Below are 13,534 nucleotides of genomic sequence, written 5' to 3' on the forward strand. Positions count from 1 at the left end.
CTCCTTTGGCAGCATCCGGCTCTATGGATTCTCGCCAAATTCACGGGCATGGGGACCCAACACATGCCAGCGGATTCCAAATTCAGACTGTGAAACGCTAATGCGGCAACATGGATTTTGGAATTTATTGCCAATAAGGGGGACTCCAGGTCTCTCTCCATAGAATTCCCAGGTTTCAAGCTTAAACTAAGGATTTGTGGAACAGTGTTGTCCTGTAGAACATTAAAAGTCAAAGCCACGTGGGTGATGAGACCTGGAATTTCTTAACTTTCCTCAAGGAATAGGAAATTACTGACACTATCCAAACATCTATGCTGAAAAAAGGTTTGTCATGCACTAGTATTGGTGGGGTTTTTATTTTTTATTTTTATTTTTGTCTATTCCCTATAGAACAGCAAATTCTACAGTCTCTAGCGCGATTCAGAAGTACTACAGTAACAACTACGTGAACATAAATACAAGAGATGAAGATACTCGAGACTTTTTTCAGCACAAAATAATTTTAAGAGCAGTTCTCATTTCTCATACATAGAGCAATTGCTACCTACAGATTCGGTATCGTCAATGGCGTTTCTGGCCACAGAGAACAAATTCCGAGATCCTCCGTGGCTTCTTCTACTAGTTCCTCCAGCACCTTCCCTGCAATCTGCTCCATGATTTCATCCAATTCCCATCTCATGGACTTCACCCAACCTCTTCCTTCCACCTCCTGCTGCATGATTCTTTCCAGTATTGATCCAGCGTCGTCGTTCTCATTTACCGCAAACTTTCCTAGTCCATAGAGCCAGTCCCTCATATGCTGTGGTACTTCTTCCACCAAAGCTTGAGGAAGGGTCTCCTTCCAGGCCATTGAGTGCGCTTGCCTCCAGGGGTAGGCAGATAGTAAGGTGTCATGGCCAATCTCAACTAATGCCATATTCACATAATCAAAAAGAAGCTTTTGGTTCGACCTTCGCTCCCTTGACTTAGCAGCCTCCTCCTTCCGGTCCAATAATTTGTCACACAATGCAGGGTCTAGAGGGCAATCAGGCAAGTACCAACCTGTGAAGACCATACCCAACTCCAGATCACCTAACCCAGCAGATGATACAATCTTTTGTACAAAGGCAACACATTCAAGTTCATCATTGTCCATGCTTGAGAGAGGGGTTAAGTTTGTCAAATCAAGTAAAGGTGAAGTTGAGCTCATATCCTCCCATGATAATGAGCGTGTGATAGATTCAATTGCATCAGATCGTAAGGCAATTCCTATGGTATGTTAAAGAAGTAGTTAGTATAAAAACAAGGAAGCAATAGTAAACGCACAAGTCAAAAGAGGGAGCAAGACTTACTCTCATTGCTACAAGGAATGCTTCTTGATGATTCAGATTCATTAATGTTGCTATCTTCAAATGATACATCAAGAACTGAAGTAGGACTAGGCTTATCACAGCTACCATTCAGACCACCTGATCTCAGTACATCAAGATGTTCGCTTGGACAGGCGGAAGAAATAGGTACTTCAATAGAAACAATATCCTGCAGCATGTCTCATCGTCAGTTTACTGAGGATAACAAAAGTAGAGGAAAAAAATAGTCACAGAAAATTATAGCAGAAATGATCAAAGCAACAAGAAAAAAGAACAGTAAGGGCATAGCCAAATAATTTGAGTTAAGTGCTTACTTTTGAAGAACATATTGTTTGAGTAGTAGAACTATCAGCTTTGTCCTCACAAAATGGCATAGCACCAATATCATGACCACCCTGTGGTTTCATGCTGCCAAAACAAGTGACTTCAACTTTCCCATCAGAGCTAGAAGATAGGATGATTTTCTCTTTTGACTGCCTTTTACTTTTAGGGAAGAAAAAACTCGAAACTATCCCTTTGAATGATGACTTAGCTTTATCTGACCTTGTAGCCAAGTTTGGTGTTTTACAGCCTTCACAATTGGATGATGGGGCATTTGGTGCTATGTTATCAAACATGGACGATGACACTGGGACAGATTTTGATCTTGCTAAAGTCTTTGGAGAGCTCTGACCATCTCCTTCATTCTCTCTAAGAGCAGTTATACACGTAGCCTGCAGGGTCATCTCATTCTCTGCATCACATGGCCGACCACTTGAAACAGAACCCATACCACCAACTTCTTTCTTGACTCCTCGAAGGGAAAGCATTTCTCCCAAAGTGCTTGAGCTTCTTGGTAATTGCACCTTTTCTTGGTTGATCTCATTATATGCTACTGACGCCCATCTTTCTGAAAGCCGTTTTTTGGCTTCCCTTATCACAGATGACTCAGGTGACCGTGATGTTCTGCTAAAAGTTGAGCCTGAGTAAGGACTGTTGTATCTTTTGAAGTGATCCCATGAATGCCGCGACACTGGGCTAACAATCTCCGAGTCACTTAGGTTACCATCTTCTTCATCAATGTAGTCAACTTCTGATCTGCTGAAAGAACTTTCATCTCCACCATAGCCATTTGAGTATACAGAAGATAATAAAGACTCATCCCGCCGATGTAGACCATCTGGCAGGTAATTGTCATCTTCTAAACCTCCATAAAAACCTATCTGCTCAGTCAACTGAGCTGGGGCTGCTTGGGGTGTTAGCCTGGCCATTGTTCTACTAGGCTTGCCAGGACTAGGCTTCAGGACCACTATCCTAGTTGGCTGGGATAAATTAACTTCTTCTGAATGAGATCTCCGGTGTGTCCTCCGCATCACGTGTTCATTTTCTTCATTTATTCTGTGTGTTCTGATTTCCCTTCTGTATTCACTCTCAACAAGTTTAGTTGGTTTCAGCACAGTAATACGCTTTGTCTGAGGTGGTGACGGGCTTCTGTGAAGTCCAGCTAGCTGCTTTGAGAAAGTAGAGTTTGGCTCCTCAAGAAACTTAAGAAACAAATCTCTATTAGAACTTAGAATCTCAACAGCTTCTTGAAATTCCTTTGAATGGAGGAGTTTCTCATTTGTAGCAAGACGCTTTGCTTCCATGAACTTCTGACGAACAATTTCCATCCTTATGTCCCTCTTGCTCCTGGAAGACATTTCCCTAGGAAAAGTTTGGTCCTGAAGATGGTATGTTCTCAATGGTTCTTCACTGACTTCATAAACATCCTTAAATTCAACTGTTTCGTTGGGACCTATGTGTTTGTCACATGTTGTCATACTGGAATGGTACTGCTCTTGATGTTGATGGAGATTGTTTGTTTCGACTAAATTGCCATTTAAATGTCTTTTCTTCACATTTCTTTTAGGAAAATGTAATGTTGGCTCTTGGCCAGGTAGATCTTCTTCAAGTCCCATTAATCTGGCAACCACACTTGGTGACTTCTTTGCCTCCAATTCCTTGGACATCTCCTTTTCTAATGCCACATTCAATGGAGATGCATTTGATTTATTTCTTGATGAGCTCCAGTTACTAGCTCCCTGCACCAATATTCTTATTATTAGAACACAAAAAATGTATCACTTCAATGATATTTAGTAGGCTCTCGCCGTTATATTTAATAGAAAAAAATACCTAAAGAAAATGTTAGTATAAATCAGGGCAGATACGACATGTCACTTACTACTTTATCATCGGCATAGACTTTAGCAGAATCAACTGTTCTCTTGACAGCTTGCTTGTTTCTACATGCTGGAGAACCTGAAATATCCAAGCAGAACGTAGAGAAATTTCAGTTCTGATAATCAGTCCTTGCATGGTTCAAAGGAGCAAGAGAACCTCGAATACTTTTAATATAAGAAGGGGAAAAACAAGGAAGAAAAAGACAAGTCAAGCATATCATCTTCTAGATTGAAAAATTGCAAACATGGTGCAAAGGAATCTTGTCCAGAAGAAACAATGCCATCTAGTCCCACACAAAAGAGGACATCGGAAATATTTGTCCCAGGCCAATTGCAAAAGATATCACCAGCACTAAGTAGTACCACTTCTAGAAATGTATTATTTTCCACCAGTAGAGACGATAATTAAAATCAAGTCTTGTAGAGCATTGCATTCAACAGCCTTGCAACAAAAATACAAAGTGGAAGAAACTTATGTACCATCTGTACGAGCTCGATCTGTGAGCACGTTCGTGCTAGACATCCCTGCACTGAGGTCGAATAAGTTGATCATTGCCTTCTTCTGATCATAAACGCGACCTCCAAGCATGGCAACATTTATACATACTCCTGAAAATATTAGTTATGGCAAAAAAGGATATAAGTGCAAGGACATGAAGAAAATGAAACTTTACCAACTACAGTAAGCTTGTACCTGAGATCTATAAAGCCTAGAGAAGTCTAACTGAAAGACAGGAGCATAGACAGTTAGCTGGTACCATCCACTAGCGGAGTGGGTGGATATATAGACAGTTAACCAGAGTCAAGAGCTTTGGGGTGCTCCTAGGTCTTAGCATCAGCATCAATTTTTGAAAATTTTCAAGCCTTAATTTTGAACTCGGGCACGACGTCAGACTCAGAGTATATCGCTGTAGCAAGATGCTGTCCTTTCAGAGAAAACACACATGCCTAAAGCTGGGCTTTTGCAGGCATAGGCCATATACATTGTGCAAGGGGAGCAGAGCACAGTTCATGGCCCTGTTGTTGTTTATAGAAACCAAAGGAAGTTAGCCGGCACGCCCAACGATATGAAACGATGGTGACAGAACAACAGGCAAGATGGAAAAGTGGAATGTAGCAAAGATCAGGTGGTAACATAAAGCCAATGCACCGAGCTGAAAACTAATTAGTACAAATCTATGATTATGATCAAAAGGAATCTTTCAGCACGAAAAGCCTTTTAAAGGTTGCACTTTTGGTGCCAGATACACAGTGGTAAACTAAACTTCACAGCTCAGAGGTGAGAGAAGGCAAAAGGGACACAGCTTTGTGCTCTATGGGATAAGGATATACCAAAGCTCGAGCTAGGATTAAGTTAATCAGAGCTCAGTGGTGAGTAAGACAACTACAGAACGATGCAGTCGACGACAACAACAGAAGGATGCAGTGGCTGGCGACAGTGAGAATAACGAGATACCACTAGTGGCACATTTTTTTAAGACCCAATTTTGTTCTCTGCAAATTTAATCGGTGGAAAGACAGAGAGACGATGATAAAAAGACGAGAAAACGTACAAAACTAGGAAGAATGGAAACCAATGAGACATATGCTCAAGCCCAAACGAATTCTCCGAAAGCAAAAGCAAAAGGAAACCCCTTACCGAAGTCTGCGGTTCTTGCAGAAGAAACACACCATGAACTCGAAGGTTTCCAAGCAGAAACGCTGAAACGCAGCTAAAATAACAGGCCAACTCTATGCAGCAATCGAGAGGCACGAGCACGACTACGAGGACCGCACGGGCAATGCAGGACGGGAGTTCAGAGCCGGCCAACCGCGCGATGCAGAGAGACGCCAGAGGGGGAAGGAATCTTGCAGGTAAATGCTAGTAGCTCGAGCATTTAAACTGCAAAGCCTGCGTCTTTGCCGGGCTGGGGCTGCTCGTCAGAGGAGAGGGCGTCGCGACTGGCCTGCAGCTGCAGGGTGACTGACGGCGGAGGGGACGCGCGTTCGAGCAATAAATTCTCGGGCGCGGGAGCGGAAAGGAACGGGAGCCTGGCAAAGGCGGCGCTTTTACGCCGGCACCGATGGGAATTCGGACCTGGCGAACCATAAACTGCGCTCAGATCTCCAGATTCTCCTTTTGCGCAGAGATTGGACCCCCAAAATTCGCCACTGAACCCACAAGCACCAAATGCAGCAGGCACATCACCGAAACAGGATTAAACCCCAAACAATGCAGCACGCAATCCGCAGTCAAGGCGAAGAATCTAATACTCGGAAGCACAATTTTTTGCGGTGAAAAGTTACCCAAAAAACGGAAGAAAAGATCTGAGGAGGATGGAAAAAAACAAGAAAGGGAGGTTTCCGGCCACCAGTATCTCCCGTATTCCCGGAACAGAGGGAGGCAGAGAGGAGAGTGAGCGACAGAGTAATAACAGGCAGAATTGGGAGGAGCTCACCTGCGGCGAGGAGGGCCGGAGCATTCGCCGGCGCGGGGCGCGACGCGGGACGGAGCAGAGCAGTGGTGAGCGAGCGCTAAGCGACGCGGTGGGAGGTTGGTGTGGAAGGAAGGGGATGGATGGATTGATCGATCTCAGCCCAGCTCCTCTTGTGAACTGTTCCTTGTTGTTTCTTCCCCGCTAGCTTTGCGTTTCGTTCCGCTTTGCTTGGCTTCGGGTGCCCACCACCACCACCACCACCACTCTCACGTCTCCCTTCGTGGCCCGCGTCGCGTACGTGCGTTGCGTTGCGTGCGTGCGTGCGTGCGTGCGGGAAATACCAAACCCGAAAAGTGGTGATGATGGTGGGCGCCGGCTGTGGTTGGATTGGTGGCTCTTGGCTGGATGAAGAAGAGTGCAGGAGAAACTGGACTGGACTGCAATGCAATGCAAGGAAGTGGCACGAATTACGGGGCACTGCACGATCAGGCTTGGCAAACTGCTAATCGTATGGGGGTGAGACTACCGTTGTTTATTCAGTGACTACTACCAAGTTCCCCCCCAAAATGTATCGCGTAACAGTGATTGTGCCTCCGTTTTTTTTTTCAGGGTCTGCTTTTCTCACTAGTTAAAAGGCTAAGGACCTGTTTAGTTTCCTTAGCATTCAAAATTAGCTAGCTAATAGCTAGTAGCTGCTATTTTGTAGCTAGCTAATAATGAGTATGGATCATTTGGATCTACCTGCTAATAGGTGGTTGGATAGTGAGTTGAAGGTGCATATAAACTAGTAGCACCTATTAGCAACTCCAAACCCGCTAATGAAACTAATAGTTAGTAACCCTCAGCTAATAATTAGCGGTTTTATTAGCAGATATGTTTGGATTCACTAATATTAACTTTAGCCACTAATTTTTAGTGCTAATAGATCCAAATAGACCCTAAATCAACTAATAGTTAGCTAGCTATTATTAGGGCACGTTTGATACATTATTACTAGAAATTATCTAGCTAATAGTTATTATCTTTTAGCTAGCTAATTTTTAGTAGAAGACTGTTTGGATCAACCTAAAGGTGCATATAAACTATTAGCACCTATTAGCAACTCCAAAACCGACTAATAGAATTTCTTATAGCTAATAACTAGTAGGTTTATTAAATCCACTAGTATGAATTTAGCTACTGGTTCTTAATGCTAATAGATCCCAACAAGCGTTAGCTATGAACCATTACCTAGCTAAATATTAGCAGCTAATGGGTCTAAATAAGCTTGTTGGAGCCAGAGGGGAGCATTCCATGTCCAAGCCCCCCCCCCCCCCCCCAAACCCAAAGTCCAATATAACCTCATAGGAACCAAAGAAGAAACATTCCACGTAAAAGGGGGTATTGATGTTGCTCATAGAGTATGCCAATGAAGTAATAATATACTAGTTTCCATTGGTTGTATGTACATTTATAACTTATATTTAAGTCTATTATTATAATAGTTAGCTACTAAGAATACTCCATCATTATTAATACATAGTCATTTTCTTCTTTCACAAAGTTTCTTGGAGCTCGTGCATCAACTGACTATAATCTTAGTCAATACCACCGAGACTTCTATTCTCATTTAATAAGGTGACACATCAGATTTTTTTTATGTAGTCCCTTTGTCTAAAAAAAGACGCAATTCTTATTTTTTTGAGTAAAACGATTTAAAGTTTGACCAAATTTATATAAAAGGACTAACATTTATGATATATGATAAGTATCATTAAATTAATTATGAAATCTATTTTTGTAGCGACATAAAAGTTAATACTATTTATTATAAACTTTGTCGAAGTTAAGCTAGCTTCACTTGCACAAATCTCATAATTGCGTCTTTTTGTGGATGGAGGCAGTAGCACAAGAATTACGAGGAGAGAAAGAAGATGAGTTTTATCCATATGAAACCCGACGTGTATGGTTTTCAACACATTAGAAACTACTCCCTCCGTCCATAATTAACTTCACATATAGGATTCAAATGTGAAAGATACTATACATGTGAAATTACAATGCTACCCCTAAAAGTGGGGCTCACATCACTGGCATGGTACAGATGGGATTTTTTGTTTCCTTTCTTCTTCTTCTTCTTCTTCTTCTTCTTCTTCTTCTTCTTCTTCTTCTTCTTCTTCTTCTTTTGCCTCTGCTCAGATGGGACTGAAACGTGTGGACAGGAGCACTCCGGCAAGTTCGCATTTTTTATTTGCACGCCTGTAGTACAGGTTGCAGCCACCAGCAGTCCCAGTCTGGTAGCTTCGGATGCCATCGAGACCTTTTATTTGGAGATTTTTTTTGAACCTCAGATGTGAAGTTAAATGTGGACGGAAGGAGTAGAGTGAAACTGCAGTGAAAGTGGGTTTTTTTCATCTCCATGCCTTTGAAATCAAGTAAAACTCCAATGAAAGCATTTCATCTCATACCACCATGCAACATTTAAATGTATAGGCCTATGAACTTGTGAAACAAATGGAATTAGTATGGCCTTGTTTCATTTTATCACATACAACTATTGAACTATATAAGTTACTCTTGAAAACAGTACAATAAAATCTAGCACTGGGAATGGCCTAGCTTACTTCTCTTCTCTCTCCTTCACTTTAGTATAAAATCCACTTGCAACCATCTATTGTATTTGCTTTCATTGGCTGATCTACTATAATACTCAGGTGTCCTAGGCATTACATCATTTGTTGTCTTTTTGTACTTTAGTACCACAAGAGTTTATTAAGAAACCATGGATTGAAATGCTCAGATGAGAATTATGCTAGTCAATTAGCCAAATAATGTCCCATGATTAGAGCCGTGTATCAATTGATTTAAGAGTTGAAAAATAGTAAAAGGAATAAGGTCTTCTTTGTTTAAGCACAAGAATCTACGAGAGTACCATATCCTAGTTGTGCGGTGATATCTAGATAGTACCATTTCAAATTAGAGGAAGAGATATAAAGTTAGGAAAAAAGGACAAAAAGAGAATTGGACTCATTACCTACCCATTTATTAGTTCTCATCATCCATTTAAGGTCCTATTTAGTGGAACTCTGGCCAACTTTAGCTCTGATTTCTTCGTGTAAAACAAATAGTTGTTGCTCTTCTCTTCTTCTTTTTTTCAAAATGATGAAGTAAGAGTCGGTGAAGGGTTTCACCAGTTCCAGCTTCTCCGCACAATGTAACGAGAAACAAAGATGTCGAGCCATGCCAAATGTATCGTAAACATGATCTCTAGCTCTATCTATCTCTAATACCTACACGCCGTAAGGTTACACATCAAAATAATATGCAGGTTTCAAAGTAGTAGTATAAACTAGGGATTAGGGAAGGAAACGAATTAAAGTCAAACATCTAAATTTTCAGACACGTCACGCGTACGGATTTGCCGGAATGAGAGTGTCATGCATATTAAATCTTTGTTTAGATCTAAAAACTTTTTTAATTTTGACACTGTAGCACTTTTGTTTTTATTTAATAAACATTGTCTAATTATGGAGTAACTAGGCTTAAAAGATTCGTCTCGTGATTTACAGACAAACTGTGCAATTAGTTATCTTTTTTTATCTATATTTAATGTTTCATGCATATGCTGCAAGATTCGATGCGACGGAAAATCTTGTAAAGTTTTAGGTTTTTGGGTGCATCTAAACAAGGCCTAAATAGGGTGCCACATAAGCAAATTTACTGACTTGGCAGGGTCATTAAATAAAAAAGTTTCATTAAATGAGAGTGGAATTTCATCCCTATAAAACTTATATAACTCGGTTTTCTTGATAACTATACCATGAAACTATCAACCGAGACTGGTCTCGGCACCGTGGACCGTGCACATGCGTTTGTTTGCCGGAGTGAAATCCGGACGTGACAGTTTTGGGTTATGCGGACGAGAAGCAGGGCAAATGGAATGACCCATCCAATCAAGCGACGCGATCGATGGCGGTAGGTGGAGCGACTCTGGGATTTTTTTGTTGTGTTGCGTTGTCGTGTCGCCCTCCACTGTAAAGTTGAAAACTGACGGGATAAATCTCATTTCGCTACCGTATGCCGTATTTTCCCGTCTGTTTTCGTTTTTTTGGGATAAACGGAAACGGGACGGGTTAAAACGGGAGCGGGATCGAAAACGGTAGAGCGTTTTTCCGTCCGTATTTGCGGAATCCCGTTTTTTACCGGGATATCCCGTTTTTCATAAAAATGGAAAAGTAGTCTAACATAATCCCTAAGCCCAATATGGCCCAAAATATCTCTTGTCTTATGCGATGTATGAATAATTCATATTTGTGTGAATTGTGATATAAGGACTATGAATATGTTCTTATGCGATATATGTATAATTTATATTTGTGTGAATTGTGATCTATGGACTATGGATATATGGTATTGTATTAATGTGGTCGCTAGTCACTAATCAGTGCATATTTGATATTTGGTATTGCATTTTGGTCTCTGTATTTGCGCTATCATATGCGGCTTACATGTTCCGGTTTAAATTTTCGCTTACCACTCGTTTCCGTCTATTTTTCGATCGTATTTACCTGTTTTCGTATTACCGTTTATCCCGCTACCGTTTTCGCTCCCGGTTGTCCGGCTTCCGCTTCCGTTTTCGTCTAAAAATATGAAAATGAAAACAATAGAGCGATTTTCTTTTCAACCTTACTCCACTCCAAGGATGCAAATCCTCCAATCCTCTTCTTGCGGTTGCGGCTAGCTTGCAGGCAGCAGCAAGCCTAGACAGAACGGAAGAAAACCCCGGCCATGGAATGGAACGGACGGGCCGAAGCTTTCCCGGCCCTCTCTGGGTGACTCTCTCTGCCTCCTGGTCTCTGGCCTCCCTTGCAGTGACCTACCGTGTGCAGCTGTGTAGCGAGTGATCTCGATCGCCTCCTGGTCAATCAATCGGGACGACGACGGCCTCGCATCAGCCACCAGATTCGCCCGTGTCACACTCAGGTTCTTGCCCCGGCCCGCCGATCGGTTCAGCGGACGGTAGGCTCGCTCCCGGGGCACACGGTCGGTCTGTAACTAACGGCAGCTAGCCGCGGCCGCGCGCGGGCTCATCTGAATCTGATGGACGAGGCTGGTGGAGCCTGGAGGGGACCTGCACGATTGTCGATTGGGATGGAAACCTACATACAGCGCGGCACGCATGGCGCGTTGCATCGCGGTACGTGTATGATGATGGAACTGGTATCGGCCCGGGGGCGTGCCGCGTGCTGTGTGCCGTGGCCCGTGTGCCTGAAGAGAGGACCCGGACGGGGGCCTGCCTGCTGGCTGCACGCCTGCACTGCGTACCAGCAGGGGACGCCGAGCCGGCGAGACGACAAGAGCGCAGGGAGGACGCGCTGCCTGCAGCGGGCAGCGGTGCAGTGTAGGGTAAAGATTCCCCTGGCGGTCACATGCCCTCTCCAGCCCACCTCGAACTCGAACTGGGCGGCGGCGGGGCCGCCGGATGGCTGGCGGCTAACGGCTGCAGGCAGCAGGCAGCAGGAGGGAGGCGCCGCTTTCCCGCGCGCGTGTCTGAGCGGGTGTTCCTCCGTCCGATCCCGCTGCTGCGGTGTACGATCGAGCGGAGTCCTTTTTCTTGGAGTTTCATGTTATGCGTTTGTGACTTGTTTAGTTGTGAAATTTTTTTAGATTTCGCTACTGTAGCACTTTTATTTTTATTCGTCTTGTGATTTATAGGTAAACTGTGTAATTAGTTTTTATTTTCATCAATATTTAGTGCTCAATGCATGGGCTGCAAGATTTGATGTGACAGAGAATCTTAAAAAGTTTTTGATTTTTAGGTGAACTAAAAGACCTTGGCATCGTGTCATATATACTGCTGCCATCGTCGTCTCTTCTTTTGACACGAATGGCCGGAGAACGCATAGTACGCACTCCCTCCGTCCATAAAATATTGCAATCGTAGGACCAAAAGGAGGTAACAAGGACCATGTCAAATGACCAAAATACCCCTATAATTAATTTGACATTACACTACACCAAAATTCACGTTCACAATTATTTGGCACTAAAAATTTGCAGCTAGAGTACACGTGTCCATACATAGGCTCAAGTTCTGGCTAGAAGCCTCTAGAAACAGTTGAGAAACAACCAAAGCTTCCCTGTGCCTAATACAAAATTTAAACTGAACCATGCCCAAGTCTTGTGCGTGAGCTGGCAGCGGTCTGGGTGGTGCTGTGGATGTGGGTCCCCCACCATTAGCGTTTTTTTTTTGGAAAATTTTGAACTCTTGGATTGCAAAATTTTATGGACAGAGGGAGTATTCAGCAGTTCTGGTTTGAGAGCCGCCGGGAAGCTAGGGCCGGAACGCCCTACAGTACTCGCTAATGAACCCGGGACGCTTCCAGTTTGAATTTGAACAGTTAATTTTTTATCCATCCTCTTTTCATTCTGGGCCTTGTTTAGTTCCAAAATATTTTGCAAAATCAATACTGTAGCTCTTTCGTTTGTATTTGACAAATATTGTCCAATTATGGACTAACTAGGCTCAAAAGATTCATCTCGTCAATTTCGACCAAACTGTGCAATTAGTTTTTATTTTTGTCTATATTTAATACTTCATGCATGTGTCTAAAGATTCAATGTGACGGGAAATCTGAAAAATTTTGTAAATTATTTTTTGAACTAAACAAGGCCCTGATCTACCGGGAGACCGATATTCCTGCCTAGTAGCCTATGGTCAGTTTCCGAGGCAAAACGTCCAACATTGTCATTTGTCAAAGCGATTGGACCTTTCCTCGTTGTCCTGTCCGGCCTACTGTACAAAATAATTACAGCAGGTCTACCGCTACCGGTCTGAAACTCTGAGAACAAACGTTGACGAAGCCAGCACCCAACAGCCACATGTGACGAGGGGCCGTGTTCGTCAAAAATACTATAGTGGTGGTGTACGAGACAGACGATTTGTTGCCACTGTGTCGTCGTTCTGACTTCTGACTTGTGAGTAGTACTGGAGTAGTTCTTTATTATAATTATTTTTTTAAGATAACAAACATCCGAGTAGGAGTACTAGTAGTCGACTCTTTGGAGTAGGGCTTGAGTGCCTGACGGCCTGGGCTGTGACGTCCAAAGAGTCAACTGTTGGAATGCGGAATCGAGAACGGTAATGATTGAGGACGGGCGTCCGTCCACGCCGGACGGACCGCGCGCCCACTCTGCCCCTTTTTTTTCTGCTGAACGTGCTCCATCCGCATGCGGTGCATTCTTATCGACTCGACTCTACTCTTCCTCTTAAAATAACAGCCGCTGCCTTTCTTCCTCGAACTCCAGAGGATTCAACCTAGCCTGGTGCGATGCCCTCTCCCACACTCTGCCCACGCATGTTGCCCTTCCACCCTCGCTGATGCGTGCGATGCCCTTCCCCACCCCAAGCGCGGCTTCCTCCAACCCCCAACGAGTCAATGCGCGGTGTCCTTCCCTCGCCCCAGTGTCTCCCTTGCCGTCCTCCCTCTCCCCCAGCACCCTCCCCTAGCACAACATCCTCCCCTGGCGTGGCATCCTCTCCCACCAGAAGCCGCTGAACCTAGCGCGGCACTCTTCCCCACCCTCG

At 43.5% G+C, this 13,534-nt stretch overlaps 1 protein-coding gene across 2 annotated transcripts; it reads right to left on the reverse strand.

Moving 5' to 3' along the window:
* LOC8075904 lies at positions 457 to 6,260 on the reverse strand. Of its 2 annotated transcripts, none has more exons than XM_002448092.2 (6): positions 5,989 to 6,260; positions 4,031 to 4,159; positions 3,553 to 3,629; positions 1,664 to 3,409; positions 1,332 to 1,518; positions 457 to 1,248 (listed from the first exon to the last, which is right to left on the reverse strand). In XM_002448092.2, exons 2-6 carry the CDS (start codon positions 4,137 to 4,139, stop codon positions 545 to 547), a joined length of 2,823 nt encoding a protein of 940 aa, XP_002448137.1. In that variant the 5' UTR covers positions 4,140 to 4,159; positions 5,989 to 6,260; the 3' UTR covers positions 457 to 544. The 2 variants fall into 2 exon arrangements, with proteins under 2 accessions (XP_002448137.1, XP_021317899.1); XM_021462224.1 differs by lacking the exon at positions 5,989 to 6,260 and adding an exon at positions 4,245 to 5,446 and having other exon boundaries at positions 461 to 1,248.

Source organism: Sorghum bicolor, chromosome 6 (genome assembly GCF_000003195.3).
Source record: "Sorghum bicolor cultivar BTx623 chromosome 6, Sorghum_bicolor_NCBIv3, whole genome shotgun sequence".
NCBI lineage: Eukaryota > Viridiplantae > Streptophyta > Magnoliopsida > Poales > Poaceae > Sorghum > Sorghum bicolor.